Below are 20,075 nucleotides of genomic sequence, written 5' to 3' on the forward strand. Positions count from 1 at the left end.
TTTTTTTCTCGTGTTGAAAAATATTTCACTCGTTTGTTGGGCTCACTTTGAAAAATATTTCACTCGTTTGTTGGGCTCACTTTTGAAATATTTTTCAACACTCGAAGGGAAATTTCGTATCTCCGCGCGGTCATGTAATATCCCCTATTTTATATACCAGGAAGGTCTGTGACCATTACATGACGGTTTGGAACGCTGGTTGGTGTCTATATGGTGTACTTGTCATGCAGTACAAACCCGCAAGCAATATGGCGGACAAAACGAATAAGGGTTTGCCAGCGGATTGGGATGACGATGATCGGATGAATTTTATGTTTTCGGCCTTTACGGAAAGCAGAGAAGTAAACCCTAAGCACTGGGATTCAAAATTACACTTCTGGAGCAAGGCAATCCTCGAAAACTGTCAATATCATAGTGACATTTGCATCGATTTAACAACACTGAAGCGAAGATTTTCTCGAAATGGCTTAACTCCACTCGGACTTAGTATTGTAATAAGGGAAATGATTCAACAAGGAAAGCTTGACCAGAAAGAAGATTTCCTGAACTATGATAGTGAGGGATGGCTATCGTGGTCATTTGGTTTGGTGAGAAGATCTTTTTGGTGGAGTGTTGGTACTGTTTGGGGAGGAAGCAGCAATAAGATTATAAGTCCCAACGAAGAGTTTGTTTTAGTCGATGAAGCAAAGGTAAATACGTATAATTAATGAGCCAACAATATTATTTTTATACTTAACCCAACCCCATGCTGCAACGGTTTAAACTGCAGGGCTGAGTTGCTCGAAGCATGGTTAGCGCTAACCATTGGTTAAGAGGTATTAAAACCTATAGGTTGTCATGGCATTTAACCTGGGTAAGCGCTAACCATGCTTTGAGTAACTGGGCCCAGATTGTTAGCTTGATATAGGGCCTGAACAATCGATGACAATCGATGTCAATTAATCGATTGATATTGAGCCTCTCTATGGGTACCCACGGTCATCGTTTTCCTCGCGATTTTTTTGCAAATCTTCGTTTTTTTGGATTGAAATGGTTTAAACGTTTATTCAGTATTATTCACAGTTGATAAATATTTCACTTCAGTAGCAAATTGCATAACTCACTGTTTAAATTCACACAAAGCAATATAAACAGTTATTGAAACAATAAAGAATTGTTGGATTCTTTGGCGACATTTTAACCCCATTTTAACATGCTAGCAACTGATGAGATTCCAAGAAATCGAAACTGCAGTCTTGCATGAGAAACAACATTAGACACTCGCCAGAAGAAATTTCACGAGCTCCTAGAGACTCACAAGACAGTTGTCTGTCTTAGCTTTGAATATCTACTATGGATGCGAGCTAAGCCACAAATAGCCTGCGAGCTGTCTCACTTGTTACTGAAAAGGGCTTTTATTGACACAACGGACACACAGTGGGGATCTCGCAGGTCTGTCAACCATTTTAACACACAGAAATGTGGTCAAGTGCCAAAATTCAGAAATAACAGATATTTTCTGTAGTGTTTACGAGTGTTAACAGTTTTATATCTGAGTGTTCAATTTGATCACGCAAAATTTGGTCAATTTTCAGATCTTCGCTTCAATCTTGAGATCTTCGTTTTTTCCGCGGTGATCTTCGCGTCTTCGATTTCTTCGGAAATACCCATAGAGAGGCTCGATATTGGTAATCGATGGACAATCAATCGCAAAAGTTTTGTGATAATCAATTTTCATCGATTATCAATTAAGATAAGATAAGAATCCATCAATTAAATAACATCGTCAGTTTTCATTTGACCAGTACTCGTTAAAGGGGATGCACAATCTGCGAGGCATGCGAGGCACGTGAGGCAGACGTGTGAGGCACTCAGGTTAGCCTAAAAAACACTGGTTAGCCTGAAGAGCACTCCGGTTAGCCTAAAAAGGCACTTAGGTTAGCTTAAATAGCTCCCCGGTTAGCTTAACGGTTAGCAGTTTTATGTTGGGGTTGTTCATGCCTCGCATGCCTCGCTGGCTCGCATATTGTATACACTCCTTGTTAAATATTTTCAGTTTAAAACACATGGTCTTTACTGTATGTTACATTTTATTGGCAACAACAGCGATAATCATACCTAAAACAACAGTTGTTTTAGGTATGACTATAGAATAGTATACAAGGAGAAATTTAAGATGAATCCTGAATCTTTCCTTTTTGTTTGTTTGTTCAATTCTTTTTTTGTCCGGAGCTGTTCCCCGCTGTCTCTTGTAGTCCTGTTTTGATCTGTATTTGTCCTACATACAACAATTTTTCCTGACTTCTTCAATCTTACAGTACATTATATGCCAACAATATACTGTGCATGATATGACTCCTTTCTGTCATATTACAAGGCAACAAAAACTAAACCATTTAAAATATCCAGCGGGGAAGGAGAAGGAGAGGTAACAGTGGCCTCTGGAGCAAAACTTCATGCCATCGGAGTTGGCGGAACTTAAACCATATCTTGAACCATATTACAAAAGCGATGAAGCTAGCAACTACTTTTGTGTGATTATCGATTGGTTATCGATTGGCCGATGCCAATCCATGCCAATTAACTAACCGTATTTGATTGCCATCGATTAATCAATTGATTTTTCCATCATCGATTTTCATAGATTGTTCAGGCCCTACTTGATACAAAATACGAATTTTGTTTTTTAATAACGGGAGGCCTAGGTCCGCTTGGAAGTTTTCTGCAACCATTTTCTGCATTCCAAAGGATTTTCATGAGCAGTGTATTGAACCACCTGGTTAATGGTGGTTTTCTGAGGATAGAGAACACAAAGAGAATGCAAGAAAGTCTTTTGGAAGACAGGGAACAACTGCAGAAAACTTCCACTTATATGTGTGTTAAGCTGCAATATGCAACTGGGCCCTGTATCTTTTGCATAAACGGAGTTAGTGATTTGTAAATTTGTGACTTTGTGAGTTGGCAAGACTGGTATTTTCATAAAAATGAATGAGACTGTGAGATGGCATTGCAAAAATTTAGACTATGAGACCAAAGAAATTTGGTCTATATCAAACTACATGAAAGACGATTTGGTTTGGTTCCCCTCCCCCTGGTCACATCCCCAATCTTCTGGAAAACCTAATTAACCATCATTTTCTTCTTAAAAGACTAAATGAATATGGATATATGTAACATATATTGTGTGGTTCCAGAAAATATCCATACCTCCCCATGGAAGGGAATGGAAATTCCAAAGGGGTGGGGAGGGGGGGGGGGGTCAAGGGTCCAGGAAATTCCTGAGGGAGGGGGGTGTATCAATAATTATAATATATTTGTTTTTTCCAAGGTAGGGGTCTCACAAAAATACAAATATTAGTAATAAACACAACTGCTAATACGTGTCATTGCCTACGTTCGTCACATGCTTGTGGCAGATAACATTTAAGTGCCATAAAAATAGTTACTGTAACTGTAACAACACAACCGTACCACACTGCTTTCACTTTCGTCATAGTTCCCTGATTATAACCCTGTACCCAACTTTTCAAGTTGACAGCCGCGGTTTTTCACTGAAAGTATACTGCACCTCCCTTAAAGTACACCACGGACATTTTATGGGCATTTTTGTTGTATTTATTGCTTTTCTGAAAATTGAAAATTGAAAATTGAGTGATTTTCCACTTAAAAACGTTGTTCATTAGCTTCCAGCAGACTTTTCCTGCACCTCCCTAAAAGTACACCACGGACATTTTATCGGCCTTTTTTATCGTGATTATCGCGTTGCTGTTACTCGTAATTGAGTGCTTATTTGCACATAAAAATGCTATTTATTGACTTTTGGGGAAGTTTAAAGGAAACCTGTGTACAGCGGTCACCCTGTATTGAACGGTCACCTGGCCATTTCCCAAGGGTGACCGTTATATACAGGTTTGACTGTATAGTCCAGGAGAAGGGCAGGAGGCAAATATTTATTTGTCAAAATGTTCAAGCCGCATTCGATATAAATCAGATAAATAAACAACGTCCTGTTGCTTCACGAATTTTAACTCAAAATATACAAAATATTATCGCCCAACAGACAGGAAAATTTTCTTCGATACCCATGGTAAATCACATGGTATTAATGATTAAATCATTACATTTTCATATTACAAAAGGCATCCCAAGTAATTCACAGGAAGTGTGACAAGAGTGTAACACGATGCATTATTCACACAATTTGGTTTACAGAACATTCCAGCGTGTGCGCTGAAGTGTTTTCAAACTTGCAACGTCATTTTCGGCTAAACTTTAAATGAAAAAAATCTAGTTCTTTAAAGATTTTCTAGTTCTGCCAGGTCTCCAGAGTAGGCAGTTTACCATAGTCTAACAAAGTCATAAATAAAAGAAAAATTATGCAAGTTCCGAAATCGGCGACATGTCAAATTTTGACCGTCAGAAAACAAGACGACGGGACGCTAAATGTTGTCGCGGGAGAAGATTTACTTACACTGTACGCAACTCTGAGAGCAAGACAAGATTTCGTGCCACAAAAAAAAACAGTGGAATCTTCGTTAAATGCCAAGAAACATTAGATTTTCCATTTAATCTGAGAAACCACATTCTTTCTGAAATAGGTAAATATTTGTGCACGGAAATCTGATACTGTTTTGATTGTTTTGTTTTTAATGGTGTAGTGTAAAGCGTTTCTTTTCCCAGCGCCCTTGAATGTGAACTTGCATTTTGATATCTGTTTGTTTATACTGATGTGTTGCTGTTTTGTTTTGAAGCGGAATTGGTTGTAATTTGATAAGTACATTACCACGCGACTTCTGCTCATATGTTGGTCACAGTAATACGCAAATTTATTAGAAAACACATGTAAGCATCGAAATTCGGCCTCTTGAACAATAAATAAGCTTATTTATTGCTTTTACTAGAAATAGAAATATTTCCAGGGGGTGTGGGGAAATTTTGGAATTTCCGGAGGGGAGGGGGGTATATTTTGTGGGTTGATTATGGAAAATCCAGAGGGGAAGGGGGGGGGGGGGGCATATGAAAAATCCCTTCCGTGGGTGGGGTATGGATATTTTCTGGAACTACACATTTTGAACTGTAGTTGAAAGATCAAATAGATGCCGGTGCAGTGCTCCACCAATTCAGCTATCAAGCCAACTGGGAGCTGGTCATATTGTGAGTTTGTAACAAACTGCACTGCACTGCACCGGCATTGCAGAGGTCATGGGTTCGAAGCCCGTTCAAGCCTGAATTTTTTCAGGCTTTCTTTTCGCAACTGCTTAAAGGCCCATGTTCACCCAATAGGCATTGCGCATGTTTATTATTGTTTACAAGCGCTTCTGTTGTTTAGTCTTGTGATCTAATTGGTTTACCAGAATATTCCCGCTGGGATAAAAGTGATGTGTCATTCATGGTGCCCAAAAATGTGACTACCATCCTGTCACTGTAAAGTAATCCGAATGACGCAAACAACTCTGCTCATAGGAGCCAACGTGTTTCAGACGGGTGGCTTGAGGAGCCAAGTCAGAGGGACGGCACGTGGTGGTAAGAGGTAGTAAAGTATCTGCTTCCATTCAGAGGTGCATGATAGATACCTGACTATTAATACCCCCAGCTGATAAAGAGTTGCCTGAAGGGCTCCACTGGCATAGCATTAGAACGATCCATGGCATCAGTGATGCACAGCTTGATGACTGCAGCAGTCAGCAAACGATGCAAGTCTTGTACATTCACTGGCATAACGTGGCCCCAAGCTTCATAGAGAACAGAAAGGGTTGGCATGAGCAACTTTTAGTATGGCCTTCGGATGATTGGAACTCTAAGTGACCGATAAAATAAGTCGACAAGAACACCTTCGTTCTCTGGCGGAAAAGTCTGATAGCAAGACAGATAGAAAATCTGCAACTACTGCAATGATCTGTTATATGTTTGTAGGGTGGATGTGGCAAGAGCAGATGGAAGTATAAACACTGCCTCCTCAGACTAGCCTTTGGACTTCAGTCGTGCTTGCCACTCACTTTCCAGCCAAACAGCTGACACTACGGGTTTCAAAGAGGTTCTGGCCTGTTGCCCAAGGACTGAAGGCATGGACAGTAAAGAGCAATCACAGTTGCATCTGCTTTATGCCACCGAACAATATCTTAAATTGCTAGGATGAGATGGAATGGGGAGTGTACAAAATTGTTCTCTAAATCCCAGTCTGTCTGGGCCAGGCAGTCAATCCCTACAGCTTTGGAATCATAGAAGCAACTGTTGTAGCATGGTAGCTGATGATTGGCCCATGTGACACAGCGGCCTATGGTGTGTGGACTTCATGCCCCTTTGAGCAGTCGAAAGGTGCTGCTGTTTAAGCACCACTCTAGGTGACTGCTCATATGACACAATAAATTATCCTTTCTGTTTTCCACCCAAGTAAGGTGCCAAGCTGTGAGAGTTACACTGAGATTGTGGGCATAGAACCACAAGGACCATGTCAAGACTGCAAGACCTGGGTTTGGCCCACCCCAGTGATTGATATTGGCAGCTGTGGCAATGTTGTCGGTCATAACCTGCACCATATGACCTGAGGATTGCAAGAGGGGGCGAAAACTGTGTAGAGCCAGAAGTATGGCTAACAACTGGCGATAATTGATTGACAGATTGGCTGTCTCCCGATTCTAGAGTCCAAACGCATTGTGGCCGTCGATACTCACTCTCTAGCTACGGTTGGAAGCATTGGTAAACATCTGAAGAGAAATTGGTTGGTTGTTAAGAAAACGACAATTCCAACACTACTTGTTTTTGTACCACCAGTGAAGATCGCACACACTCTTAAGTTAATACCGTATTTTTCACGTTTTTATTCCTGTGCAAAAGACGATACAGAGACCGTGGGCAAAGTTTACCAGGCATTACTAACTTTGCCATGGCAATACACTGACCAGCTATTTGGGCAATCACCTGTGCAGAAGCCATGCATCTTTGAAGAAAGCGCTGAACAACCTTTTTTAACCTGCGAAGCTTTTCCTGCACTTTCCTTATGCTAATCCCCTCTGGGGTAGATTGGATAATGTGTCGAAGGTTACTTGAACTGAAGGAGTCAAAACAGACTTGCTCATGTTTATCTTCCAACCCAGTGACTCTAGGATGGCGATGGTCTGGTGGGTTACCATTGTGATGAAATCGGGTTGGTCTGAAATAAGAAAATCGTCCACAAAGTGAAGCGTGTGCAGTCGAGAAATGCAGAATGCTAGGTACTTCACACTTGCCTGAACCAGTTTGGCGAAAAAGTACAGACTGCCTGCCAAACCAAAGGGGAGGGCACACCACTGATAATACTTTCTCAAAAGTATTTGAATTCCAGATACTTTTGGTTTGATTCTGCTACCAGAATATGCCAAACCCGCTCTGTGGATCGAGCTTCTTAAACTGATCTCCTGGGTGCGCAAAATGTCTCAGTTCTGTTATGTCTGACTGTCTCAAACTTGGAGTACTGATGGAGTCGTTTACCCACCACAGGTCTAGAATCAGCCGATGTTTTCTTCCAGCTTTGGGGATTGAAACACAGATGGGGTGCTCTTGTACCTCTTTGTCCACTTGTGATGTTAGGAGTTTTTGTATCTTGCTGTCCACAAAAAAGTACTCTTTCTTGTTCAGACGGTGATTTGGTCGGACACAAGAAAGTGGAGGCTTGAAGAAAAGAATGTGCACTCCTTCCTGTAACCAGAGTATAACATTCTGGCTAGCAAACTTTTTCCATTTAAGGAGGTTTTGTCGCAGATGAACAGGGAAAGGCACCAATATCAGGACTGTTCCTGTGCAAAATCTGCTGGGTGATTAGGAAAGGGTCTGACAGCAAAACGTTTGTAATTGCGTAAACAAACCTTGAGGGGGCCTGTGGGATCAGGAAATACTTGAAAACGGCTTATGATCTGATCCAAGGGAACACTGAAGTCGTGAATTTACGCATTGTTTTAAATACGGGGTTTGAGGTGGGCGTCTGTCCCCACTTCCAGCAGAACAAACGCCACAAGTAGCAACAATAGTACTTGTGATACAAAGGTCCTGGATTGCGTAATTTTTTGAGGGAAGTTCCTTTCTGGAGGGAACTAAACAGGCTGTTAACTCCAGACCTTGTGTCTTTTGAGCAACAAGCTCGCTGTATTGTTCCCACAGGTAACGGGACTGTTTTGATGCAATTGTGTCAATGTCCAGAGGTTTAACCTGCTCCTGATCTCTTAAAAGGAGTTTCAGTTGAATTCCAGAAAAGTGTTTGCATCTACTGTTTATCAAGGCCATCTGGAGACGGTCACTCGGCGCGTCTTAGTTGTTTACGGCAAAATAAACGCTTGGCAGCAGCTTAATCTGCTTAGTTTCTTCTTTAAGTTGACTGCATGACGTATTTGACGTTTCCTCTACCGTATTAGGCACTGGTGCTTCTCTACTGGTCGGAGTTTCCTTTTGCAAGTTCAATTGGGGTGGTTCAGCTGTAGGTGCTGTGGCTTATTGTTTGGCACCAAGGCCTTTCAGAAATGGCGGTCAACTCTTGGATTTACTTGCCGCGACTTTTTTCATTCTCCAGGAGAGCTTGTAAGGCTTGTTTGATTACCTGAAACCTGTCAGCACGGTTGAAAAACAGCAATTTTTTTCTCATAACACTAGAAATCCTGCCAGCAGAAAACTACACCGAACAATAACTGATATATTAGCTCACGTGACATTAGCACGTGAGCGAGTACCAGTCTCCTTTTGTGACCGTGTAAATTACAGTCGCTAGTGTTTTGCAAAAAAGGTGACTCCTCAGCTTCCACACTTACATGTGGCCAAAAAAGGAATGCATTGTTCACATTAAAGGTTAGTCCAGCAAAGCAAATGGAAAAAAAACCCTCCATACAATGTTCTTTTATAAAGAATTTCAAAGTTTGAATTCTTTATGAGAAGTCCCTTACAATTTACCAACTGTTTTAGTTCTGTCTAGGCGGCCCATGAACTCTCTTTCAGGCTCTTCATTTCCCTTCATCTCCTCCTCCTGTTTTAACTTCCATTGCTGGTCTGCAAGTTGCACATTGACTAAGAGGTTGTCGTTGTCATGGCTTGAAGTGATGCTTAGTTTGCGTGTTGGTGACCCCGCTCGATTTGTCTAACATTGAATAATCGTACTGTTCCTTCAAATGTTTTGCCAAGTCCTCAAAACGATGGTGGTGCCAATTGCCAATAAATCAACCTGAATGAATTCCTCTCACAACAAATGAAGGTTCAACTCTCCTTCCACTTCAGTCTTCCAACATTCGCCAATACTGTTTATCCGGCCCAAACGACCATGATTGTCATGGTCCTCAACACAATTGTGGAGTCTGTGTGGAAGGCGACTTTACCTATCTCCATGTTGATTTCTTTGAGTACTCTCTGAAAGGCCTGTGTTCTCGTGACTGTTCCAGAAAGCTCTAAACAAGGAACAATGGTCCGTTTGACTGATTGTACTCTACATTGGCCAAGGATGAAGAGCGATTGATGATGCCATCCACACCTTTTCCAGTTCCAGTCAGGATGGAATGTTTCATGACCTGTCCAAAGTCCTTCGCCTTGTAACAATATGGGATGGCAACTTACTCCAGATCCACGAGGGAGTCCTTCTAGTACTGCCACTATTATGTCAAGTCAGTTGATCACTATTCCTTCTACTTCCAATAATCACCAACTGTCGTAGAAGAAGGTTTCCTCTTAACATTTCTGGAGCTGTGATTCCAAGGAGGTCGTCCACTCTATTAACAAATAATAGTTTGATACCTTTGAAAAATTCTGTTCTCTTTTTATAGCTTTGTTTTTTGTTTGCTCATCACGAATAATTTGGTATATGCTACATAAATATGCCCTTGTATGCTTTACTGTTGACAATTAACAAAATGCTGGCAGTTCACCTCTGTGTGTGAAGGGTTCATCAGGAGAGGATACACTGGTCATGATAAAATTGTAGTTTGTAAAGTCCCACCAGAGGTAGGGGGAATGTTGCCTTGCCAGGACATCATCTTAAACATCCAGATGAATGAATACCTTAAGCCACAGCAGAATAAGGCTCCAATACTGCAGAACAGTTGGATATGGCTTTGCGAAGACCTATGTTGCTGATTGCCAATGCAACTTGGATGGTCTTACATCATTTCAACAGCATTCTTCATTGAAGGTCTTGATGCCAGTGTGTTAGCTATGTCGAAATTTCTGTAAAATCTGCTGTTGTCTTCCTGAACCTCTTCTCAAGATCATTTGCAGTTCTCCTGATGCTGATAGTAGCTGTGGCCACACTGGGGACATTATGAGAGGCGACAATTCATGTGTTACTCCATGATTGTCTTTGTTTTATTGTTGTCTTTGAAGTATAAGAAGCGCAGGCATTCGTTGGGTGGAACATTTGCTCGATGTCTGCCACAGTGATGGGATGAAAGAAAAGTACAATTCCAAGAAGGCTATTAATGAGGTCTGGTCCAGGACAGTACCATTCAGAAGTTAGGAAGAACGATGCCCAGCAAGACGGGCATTGCCTTGCGATTTTCTTTGCTGATTGCAAGTCTTCAAGGCATTGTTGTCCAGCTGTTAGGAAATATCAATGAGGGGAATAGGGAAGTATGTTGTCACTTGATGTTCTTCCCCGTGAACTATGCTAGGTCTTCGCCATTGGGGGATTTCCTCTTAAAGGTTTATAAGAACCTATTAATTCAGCTAAGTGCTTGATTTCGGTTGTTTGGCAAGGGAAGAAAGGAAGGGGAATCTCTCAGTTTCCCTGCTGATTTTTTGGACTCGTTTCTCCATGATCCTCAAAAAATGGTGGTCTTGTACAACATGCTTTTCTCATTTCCAGGTTCCTCAATGCGTGTGTAATATGTCAAACAGCATTTCGTGCACTATTGTAGAATAACCTTTAATTGAATGACATGTTTTGTCGAACGAGGAATTTAAATCGCATGATGTAAACTTAGTCCTGATCAGTTCTGTAACACAAAGAGTTCTTTTGCCATGGATTTTATTTCCTGTTTGTTAAAGTAACCACAAAATTTTGTGAAGACTGGGCACCAGATCAGCACATCCCTGTGGTTCTTTGTGTGAGCTTTCGCATGGTCTTTTTGATGGCTGTGCCACATATTATAGCACTAATGGCACAAATGGTGAGTCAGAGAATCAACTGTGCGGTGAAAGTTAAAGGGCTGAGGTGAACCCATGAATTTCTAAATAAGCATTAGCCCTATATATAATAAGGAAATGGGAAAGCATACAAGTCAAAAACACCTGATCGTTCTAAAGACGAAAAAACCGAATAGACTGGCGTACAAAATTCTTGTAATAAAAAACAAAAGGAGAACTTTCAAATATTACTAATATATCACCATATCTGGCAACCCTTTATCTCAAAAATTTTTATTTCTGGCACAGTCTGACGCGGTCACACTCCTATCACACCATCCCGTATTACAATTATTGTTATTTCTACCTATTAATCCTTTCTTTTCTGTTTAGTCTCAAAATAAGTGTATGTTTCTTTCGTTTTTTTTTTTTTTTTAATTTTTATTCATTTACTTTTGTTATTATATTATCGATAAAGCAGGCATAGCAGTAGTTCTGTAAGTAGTGTGGACATTGTGATCACTTTTAGTATTGTAAGTATAGTAAGTATTGTTAACAATGTAGATATAGTTATTCTTGTTAGTATTGTGAGTATTGTGAGTAATGTTAGTAGTGTTCAGTATTGTGAATGTCGTGTCGTGTAAGGCAAATAAAAATTGTTGAAAAAATAAAAATAAACATTGAGAACAAAACAAAAAAATCAAGCAGTTTGTATTTTTCTTCCATTAGGAATATGCAGACTCAGTTCTCAAGAAACATTATGAATGTGTACAGTGCGAAATAACTGACCACGTAATACCATGGAATGTGCTCAAAACACGGTGTAAAAAGTTTGATGATGAAACGCTTGCATTTCTCCTGGCTTCTTTACACAAACAGGGTAAAGTTGCAATATTTATCACAACAGAAGGGGAGAAGGTTTGTATTAATATACGTTTTGTACAGCTGTGTATTTTCTGATGCAACAGCTATATTTTTCTTTGTTTTGTGTTACGTTTTGTATTCAAATAAATGCTCCCTTTCATTTAAATACCTTCCCTCTATTTTCAACTCGAGCAATCCATAATGGGTTTAAAATGTGTAACTTCCCCATACAATGGTAATGATAATGAAAGTGATTTTATTTATACTAGGTAAGAGATAACAGCTTGTACTAGAGGCCCTATGTCCTAAGTATAATTACAAAATTTAACAATGACTGTTAAAATGACTTATTAAAACATAGGCAAACAATGCCTGCAATGGCGATTACCATTTCTGATGTGTGATTTCTGTCAATTTTGATACTTGGTAAAATGAAATAGTGAGTTCTTATTATTCTACTAATTGTGCCTATGGAATAGCTGATTATCACTTACTTGAAAATCACATTCCAGATTCTATGTGTTAAGGTTACCAAAGAAATGTGGTCTATTGCTTTATTTCAATTGTTACAGTTTTAAGACTGTTCCCCTTGAAATCTTAGATTGTAAAGTTTGCAAGAAAAGCGGAGTCAAAAGTTTCACCAGTCTCTGAAAGTGATGTTGACATTGTGAGGTAAATTTTTTTCCTGTTTTTTTTTATTTTTGTAATTTTCATATCGTAACACATCACTTTTGCTAGGGGCTTTCATCAACTCAAGAGCATTAACTTTTGAAATGTTAGCCTTGCTATATATATTTTTTCTATTGTAATAATTATGGGGTGAAATAAAGTATTGTTGTTGTTGTTGTTGTTGTTGTTGCTCGAATTCAATCTCATTTTATCAAAACTGAATAAAACTGTGTCAATGGCATATGGAAGCTACTGAGATGAACCTTTGGTTACACAACTAATCAACGATCTATCTCCCAACCCCACTTCCATGCATTTTCCTGGACATGTTTTCTCCTGGACATCTTATGTTTAAAGGTTGTTATATCAATCAAACATAAACTCTGCCTGATTTTATTTTCAAGGCTCAGAAAAACGGTCGCCAGTCTAACACTTCAAGCGAATAAGCTGTCAAATGAAGTGGAAAGGTAAGGATTAGTGATCAATGATGCAGCCATTCTCTTTACCCTCTATAGTGAGAAAGTTACAGTTGCCGCTCTCTCTTCTGCTTGTTGCTTGCAATTTCCTCATTTAAGATCATTCCTTTGCTCTCTGTAAACAGTCCGACCATTGTAAGCCATTTCTTGCTTGCTGTGATTTCTCTTATTATCATCCATATTTCAAGCAAACTACCTTCTTTTCTTCTTTGGATTCTTTGTCCATTGCTGTGGGCTGACCTAGCTGTTACGAAAGAAGGACTGAACTGGATTAAACCAACGATTACCTATTATTCCTGCCATCACAACATCCTAGTTACTGACATTACCAGGAGGTATTTCTCGCCCTTGCATAAAGGGAACTGTTGTTCCTGTAGAAAAAGCAACACCATGCAAAGTTGGAATGACACTCAGATGTCTTCTGCAAACAACTGAAAAGCTTGGTCAGAAAAGCACCAAAACAGCAATTGTATCTTAGAAATATTTTATAACCAACATGAAATACAAGAAATCAGTATCTGAAGCGTTATGAGGCACCCGTAATTTTCCCTGTGAATATTATACAAGTGGGTAACATTTGTAACCAAAGAAATTTTTGCAGATCCTTGCAATGATGAGAAGAGTTACTTAGTTCGGTGGCAATTAAATCAAATCTGGCCTAACAAAAAGCCTAAGAGCTAGCACACAGACTGTCAAATTTTCCACAGATTGCTACCCAAAAGATGAAACGATCTATGGCATGACACTATCACTTCCCGCTTATTACACTTTGATAATTTATGCAAAATTTAGATTGACAATGCGATTAATGATGGTATGGTACAGATTTTTCTTTTCCATCGCAGCAGTAAAATAGGAGATGTGTGTGTATGTGCATTTTGGTCTATTTTATTGTGCTATTTCTTGAGAAATAAATTTCAACGTGACTGTGTTGAATCTGCTGATCAAAGTTTCGAACATGCTCTTTTAACCCAAAGAGAAAAAATTCCTCAAAGAATCTGAAACTTGTTTCTCTCTTGCTGGGCTTGCTTATTTTATTCAGCTGTACAACTTTGATCTCATTTGATAAGTTGCAGGATACAGGCAGCGAGATTTGTAAAGGAAGGCTCAAGATCGCAGGTATTAAAACAAAATTCATTAATTGATGTGTTGTGTTGCTAAAAAAACCCGCACACATTTGCCGCAGATGGTGTCGGGGTTACACTTAGGAACTCTTTGCTGAGCTAGTTCAATTTTTTGGGGACTAAAACATGCAAGGTATTTAAAAGTCCTAGCTTTTTTATTTTGAGTAAGCATGTAAACTGTATTTGTTGTTCATGTTCAGGGATTTTAAGTAAAGCATTACGGAGAATGGTGACATGGTAAAATGTGGACTCGGGTTGTTTCTTTAGTGAAACTCTCAAGACATTTAAGCTGTGCTTAAATCTTACAAATAACGTGAAGTTACACAAATATATACAGAAAAAATGTATAAATGAGTATAAAAAGGTTTGCATTTCATACATTTGGTCGTTACTTAGTAAGAAGTTTTCCATTGATCAATAATCAAGCTGGCATTAGTCACTTAAGGGATTTTTTTTACATTGGACTTTGGAGGATGCCTTCTCTGAAAGTAATCAGGAATCGCTTTCTTTCCAACGAAGTACTACACCAGGAGCTAAGGTATTTCAGTTTTGTCTTAATTCCAAGAAAAAAAGGCATGATGTCGTCTCTGATATGAATAATTTGTGATTCATTAACAGGCATTGCGTTTGCTTAAAAGAAAAGATCTGAGACAGAAGACACTGGACAAGGTGTTAGCTAACGTAAATTCATTGGAAGAAATTATGCACAGAATACAACATGCACACACAAACAAAATGGTGAGAGTCTTATTTTAGTCTCATTATAATAACTGATTCAAAATAGTCATAAAAAGATTATCTTCATAACTAACGAAATTAGTAAAACTGTGGTTCAGCCGGGAATCGAACCTTGGTCTCAAGATTGTCAGAAAGATGCCTTAACAACATGCAAATCAAACCAATGGGGCTTGCAACATACTTTTTTATTGGTCTGTTGGTGGCCGCTTCTGACATTTCTACACATTTTTATGCAGTCAGGATCACCTCACTAACCCTGTTTGACCATTGATGCGTCGTAGAGTACCAACATCAGTAGCGTTAGGATGGCGGTTATGTCTGTATCTGATTGTCTGATTTTCTTTGGACCACCAACCCATTACCTTTTGGATTGTAAGCAGTAGATCATGGATCTATCTTCTCGATTCCCAGTAGCATAAATATTCATCAGTCACTCTTGACTGAAAATAGCGTCCTTGATCTGAGTTTATATAAAAAGGAACATCGAACCTGCAGAGCCAATTTGTGACATGACGTCTAGCATATGTATTTGCCTGCTCATTGGATATCACATATGACTTTGACCATTTAGAGTTGCGATAATACGGTTACTCTTTTTGGTTCCCAGTAGTGGCCCTACAATATCAATCTGCAGTCACTGCGGAAGATACCCAAAATGGATTGGCTGTAATATATGCTTTGGTTCTGCTGTGAGTTTCACTTTTAGCCCAGGTCAAGTAGTCGCTGCAATACTCGTTGAAACATTTGAATAGCCCTTGGGTTCCAGAAGTGCGTGTTCATGTTCTGAAAAAGTTTGTCATGCCGAAGGTGTCCTGCCAAATCATCATGACATTCTTTGAGAGCTGCAGACATGTCGGTGTGCTTCTGATAGATCACTCATTGTCTGAGTCAGCACACGGACTTGATGTGGTTGAAACGGTCAGTGTAATTCTTTACCTCTGCAAGACTCATGTAAGATCCAAAACTTCTCTCGCAAATAATTGAATACGTGGTCTTGCAATAAGTGTAAGCGGACGGGTGACTAGAAGTTCCCAACAGCTAAACATACAACTTTTTAAAACTTTTTGCCAGAGGTCTTTCCATTACAGAATTGTTACCTTGTGGAATCAGTAGAGATCTGCTCTTAAATTAAATAAGTCTGTTTCAGTTTTTAAGTGTCAACCCAAGGCGTTTCTTTTAAATGAGTTTTATCCACTTGAAATGTATATTGTATTTTACTGAGATCGTCTTTTAAATTGAGTATCCCTTTTGGTTATAAAACGTGAACTTATTTATGTATATAATATTTTAATGAATAGTTTATATCAGATTTTGGATGTTTTTTTAGGTTGTTGTCACGGAAAAGTCCCCTTGGGGAGTTGTCAATAAACACATTGTATTGTATTATTGTATTGTGCTCCACCCCCACATAGATCAGTTTTCGATGACACTACAGTAAGGCGTATCACATCATGTTGATGGTACAGGGTAATTTTAAAATGTTTGGCTTTCCATGGTTGTTCTGCCTTGTTGTTTCTTCTGGTAACACTTAGGACTCCGTTCACCAGTTTTGGGTAAAGTATTACAATGGAGCTGGCGCATGGTACAGGACGTCTTTCGATAACCATTCTACCTCTTCTGGAAAGTGTTCTTTCTATGTCCACTTCCTCCAATGTAACTCGGCGTCCTTCAGTTCTTTAACAGATAAAATGGTGCCTGAGTTGTGATGCTCATGTTGTGCAGGTTATGGTGAAAGCGTAAGATCCACGCTTCACGCAGAGAAGCTTGATCCAGCTAGAGTAGACAGCAGGATCAATGTGTTGTGGGGTTGACACCTGAACCTTGAGTACCCTCCTTTTCATCTCAGCCTTGGCTACTGATGACGTGATTATCAACACATCGTCAATCGGTCATTCTGATTCGTTAACCTTGAGGAATTCTGGCCCTTGGATCCATGATGACCCAGCCTGAATGTCACTTGTAGAAGCTCCTCTTGAGGTGATGTCGCAGCGTTAGCTTTGTGCGTATGTGATGCCACTGTGCAGGATCACTTTCAGTTCCACGGCTCATCTTAAATCCACCACAGCGTAGCTGTAGAGTCTGACAAATACTTGTCTTTATGCATGTTCTAATCGAGCTGTTTGCCGACAGTCTTTGCAAGATGCGCAGCTAGTTGGCAACCCATCAACTCTCCTCACAGGATGAAAATTGTCTTCAAGGGCATGGGACGCGTCTTAGCCATTAGCAGATGACATACTCCCCATCAGTCGAGGTGGCATGCATGTTAGTGGCTGCTGCACATGCTTCTTCAGGAGTATCACAGAAAACAACTAAATGCTTGTCCCATGTCTTGCATGGCGGATTATAGATGTAACGTCAAACGACGAAGGACTTCAGGGCTGCTATATCCCTCTTCAAATTGGTCCATCCAGCTATGTCATCTGGCAGTGGGTCTTCCCAATGGAGGCCACGGGCGCATGTGTGTTGTAGCAGGACTTGGCACGAATGATGAAACGACTAGCCCATCCCAATGGGTATACAATCAAAACAATCTATCCAGAATACTGCGCTTTGTATTCTGTGCAGGCGGATGGTCAATATGTGTTAGCGTGAACCTCAGGTTCCCTGATTACAGGTCCTACCTGATACCCAAAGCTCGTCCAGATGATAATTCTTCCATCTCCTGGCTCTTTTCAAGAACAGCTCGATCTGCTTCCAGTGTCGTACCTAGATGCACCCCCTTTGGCCATAAGGGCTGGGACATCCTCGCGCAAGGTCACTGCTTTTGCCTCACTCACACAAGAAGAGTGGAGATCCTCGACAAAAATGTCATGTCGTACTACAGTGGCAGCGGCAGGCAATTGTTCTTGATTGTCTTCCGTAGTACATAATTATCACGACAAATTTCGCTGCACAAATGCCAGGCAATTCATCTCGTAGACGTCGGGAAGCTGTCCTAGGTGCAAGTTACGCCACATGAATCAATGATACTTGCAGTACTCTGGTCTCAAGCGCACATGACGGAACATGTCAGAAACATCTCCTGAGACCACCATACGTGTCTCTTTCTGCGACAATGGACAAATGTTAAAACTTAACAGGCCAAAAAATGACTTCAGTTTTCTCTGAGAATGCCTGAGGAACAATACTGGCTTCTTTTAGCATGTCACAGGGCAACTGCTTAAGTTGAATTCCTAACTGCAATGGTTTGTCGTGTAAGCCACCCTTTATCTTTGTATGTCTTAGGTGAGAGCATGCGTGAACTCCTTGTGAGGTGACATTTTTCTTGAGTGGTAACTCAACTTGAGTGGTAACATTTTTCTTGAGTGGTAACTCTCTCCTTTCGTCGCCTTCTTCGCTGTATGACACTTTCCTGAGCAACGACGTCAAATACAAATCGTGGGCGATTACTTCACAATATCGATAACAATATATTACAATATCAACATATATTTGTTCTTGTATTGGGTCGATTTGAAAAAATGGTTTTGGCCCACCCCTGTTTTTTAAGTTTATTGAAACGTACAATCAATCCAATTGGCTGACTTGCGAAAAAGAGTACTTAAAATACATTAAAAAACAAAGTGAAAGTTATATTTATGTTATTTTAATACGTCATGGTGATAATTTTCTAAGGTGGTTGAAGCTCTGAAATCTGGAACAGCATCACTAAAGAGCCTACATGCAGAGATAAATGTTGAGAGTGTTGAAGATGTTATGGATGATTTAAATGAGGTTAGTAAACTTAGATACAAAATATGACCACAGAATTTGCTACATTTTAACATCTTGGAGATAATTTCCATGTTCAAGAAGACCGCATTGTATAAATATACTTTTTTTAATTACGCGTCCAAATGTTGAGAGTGGTGAAAGTGCTCAAAACGTTACTTAAGCTAATGAAAAGCAATAGCGAGAATGTGTTGAAAGAGGAGAAAATAACATTAAAATACTCTGAGCTGGACATAACTTTGCACAGGTTGAGTTAGACTGGTTGTTGAGTTTGGGCATAATATTCTTTTAAACATGGCCAGGGTTGCTGTAGCATTTTCACAAAGATCTTAAAGTAAGTTCATTGCTGTCCTGCTCTTTCGTATGCGCTCCTTCGGGTGGTGTCAATCTTAATTCCTTGCACCTTATCCTTGAACTTTAAAACTTTATCGCTGATTTGTATCACATTTTTTTCTGTCAAAGAAAATGTTAACTAGAACTTAAAATATACCTCTGTGACAATATTAAAGTACAACCTTTATTGTGCCATGGTACAATTCTGTAACAATATTAGAACCAAGTCATGAGCCCCATTCTGATCAATAGTTATCTAATGGGACCAAAAGATAAAACGTAGAAGGTTTTACAAACCTTTCACACTATTGCAGTGTCTTTGTCAAGCGTGATTACTGATGGGCTATGTCATGCGACAGTACCGGTAGATGTTTTAATTATCACGCGACTGCATCTACAAACCTTTTGCCTTACTCATAACATTTGGTACGAAAAATACACAAATAGCTTTAAACACACTTGACATAGACACTCTGACAGTGTCGAAAGCTTGTAGAATCTTTCTTCTTAAGCGTTCTCTTTCTTAAAATCCTTTATTTTTCTAAAGAGACTATCGTTTTATTTGAAGAGGCTATACTACTTCCGATCAGAATAATGTAAACCATCCGTCAGTTAACCCGTCAACAGCTATGTTATTATTAATGTTATTAATTATTTATTATCAATGTTATTAACCAATAAAGAGTACACTACGAAGGTGAAAGGCATTGTTCTGATTTATCAGGAAAGTGCAGAATATCTTATTTTTAGGGGAGATCTGATAGAGAATTGCACCTGGGCTTCCTCTCTTGGAAAGTGTGTGACAGAGAAAGGACCTGATTGTTGTGTACATTGCCGTTGCATAGTCGTAACAGTGCCAATACATAGTTTTTCAGGTGGCAATTTTTCTGGTACACCGAAAGAGGTTGGTAAATGCTACTCCCCTCTTTTGGATGAGTTGGTTTGAGTCTGGCACATTTTGGTTACTGATTGTCACCATTCTTGTTCAGTTCGGTAGCTTGTTAGGATTTTTATCGTGTTCCGAGAAATTTCCATAGGTTGTTTAGTTGGTTCAACTATTTAATACTTTCAAGTCACTCGTAATACTAGTTTTGGTTCTTTATTTCTTTAG

At 39.6% G+C, this 20,075-nt stretch overlaps 1 protein-coding gene across 2 annotated transcripts in view; it reads left to right on the top strand.

Annotated features, from left to right (window-relative positions):
* The first annotated feature begins 242 nt into the window (after positions 1-242).
* The window catches only part of LOC146462181 (charged multivesicular body protein 7-like), a 31,529-nt gene continuing 11,696 nt past the window's right edge, over positions 243-20,075 (top strand). For both annotated transcript variants that reach the window (XR_014857208.1, XM_085085967.1), the window contains exons 1-7: positions 243-689; positions 11,779-11,967; positions 12,515-12,585; positions 12,987-13,049; positions 14,129-14,177; positions 14,801-14,920; positions 18,536-18,634. Coding sequence is in view for 1 of the 2 variants with exons in the window: in XM_085085967.1 (XP_084942093.1) it covers positions 249-689; positions 11,779-11,967; positions 12,515-12,585; positions 12,987-13,049; positions 14,129-14,177; positions 14,801-14,920; positions 18,536-18,634 (1,032 nt within the window). In the remaining variant the exon portion in view is untranslated. The remainder of the gene's footprint in view (positions 690-11,778; positions 11,968-12,514; positions 12,586-12,986; positions 13,050-14,128; positions 14,178-14,800; positions 14,921-18,535; positions 18,635-20,075) is intronic.

Source organism: Pavona decussata, unplaced genomic scaffold, assembly GCF_977016875.1.
Source record: "Pavona decussata unplaced genomic scaffold, jaPavDecu1.1 SCAFFOLD_190, whole genome shotgun sequence".
Classification (NCBI taxonomy): Eukaryota; Metazoa; Cnidaria; class Anthozoa; order Scleractinia; family Agariciidae; genus Pavona; species Pavona decussata.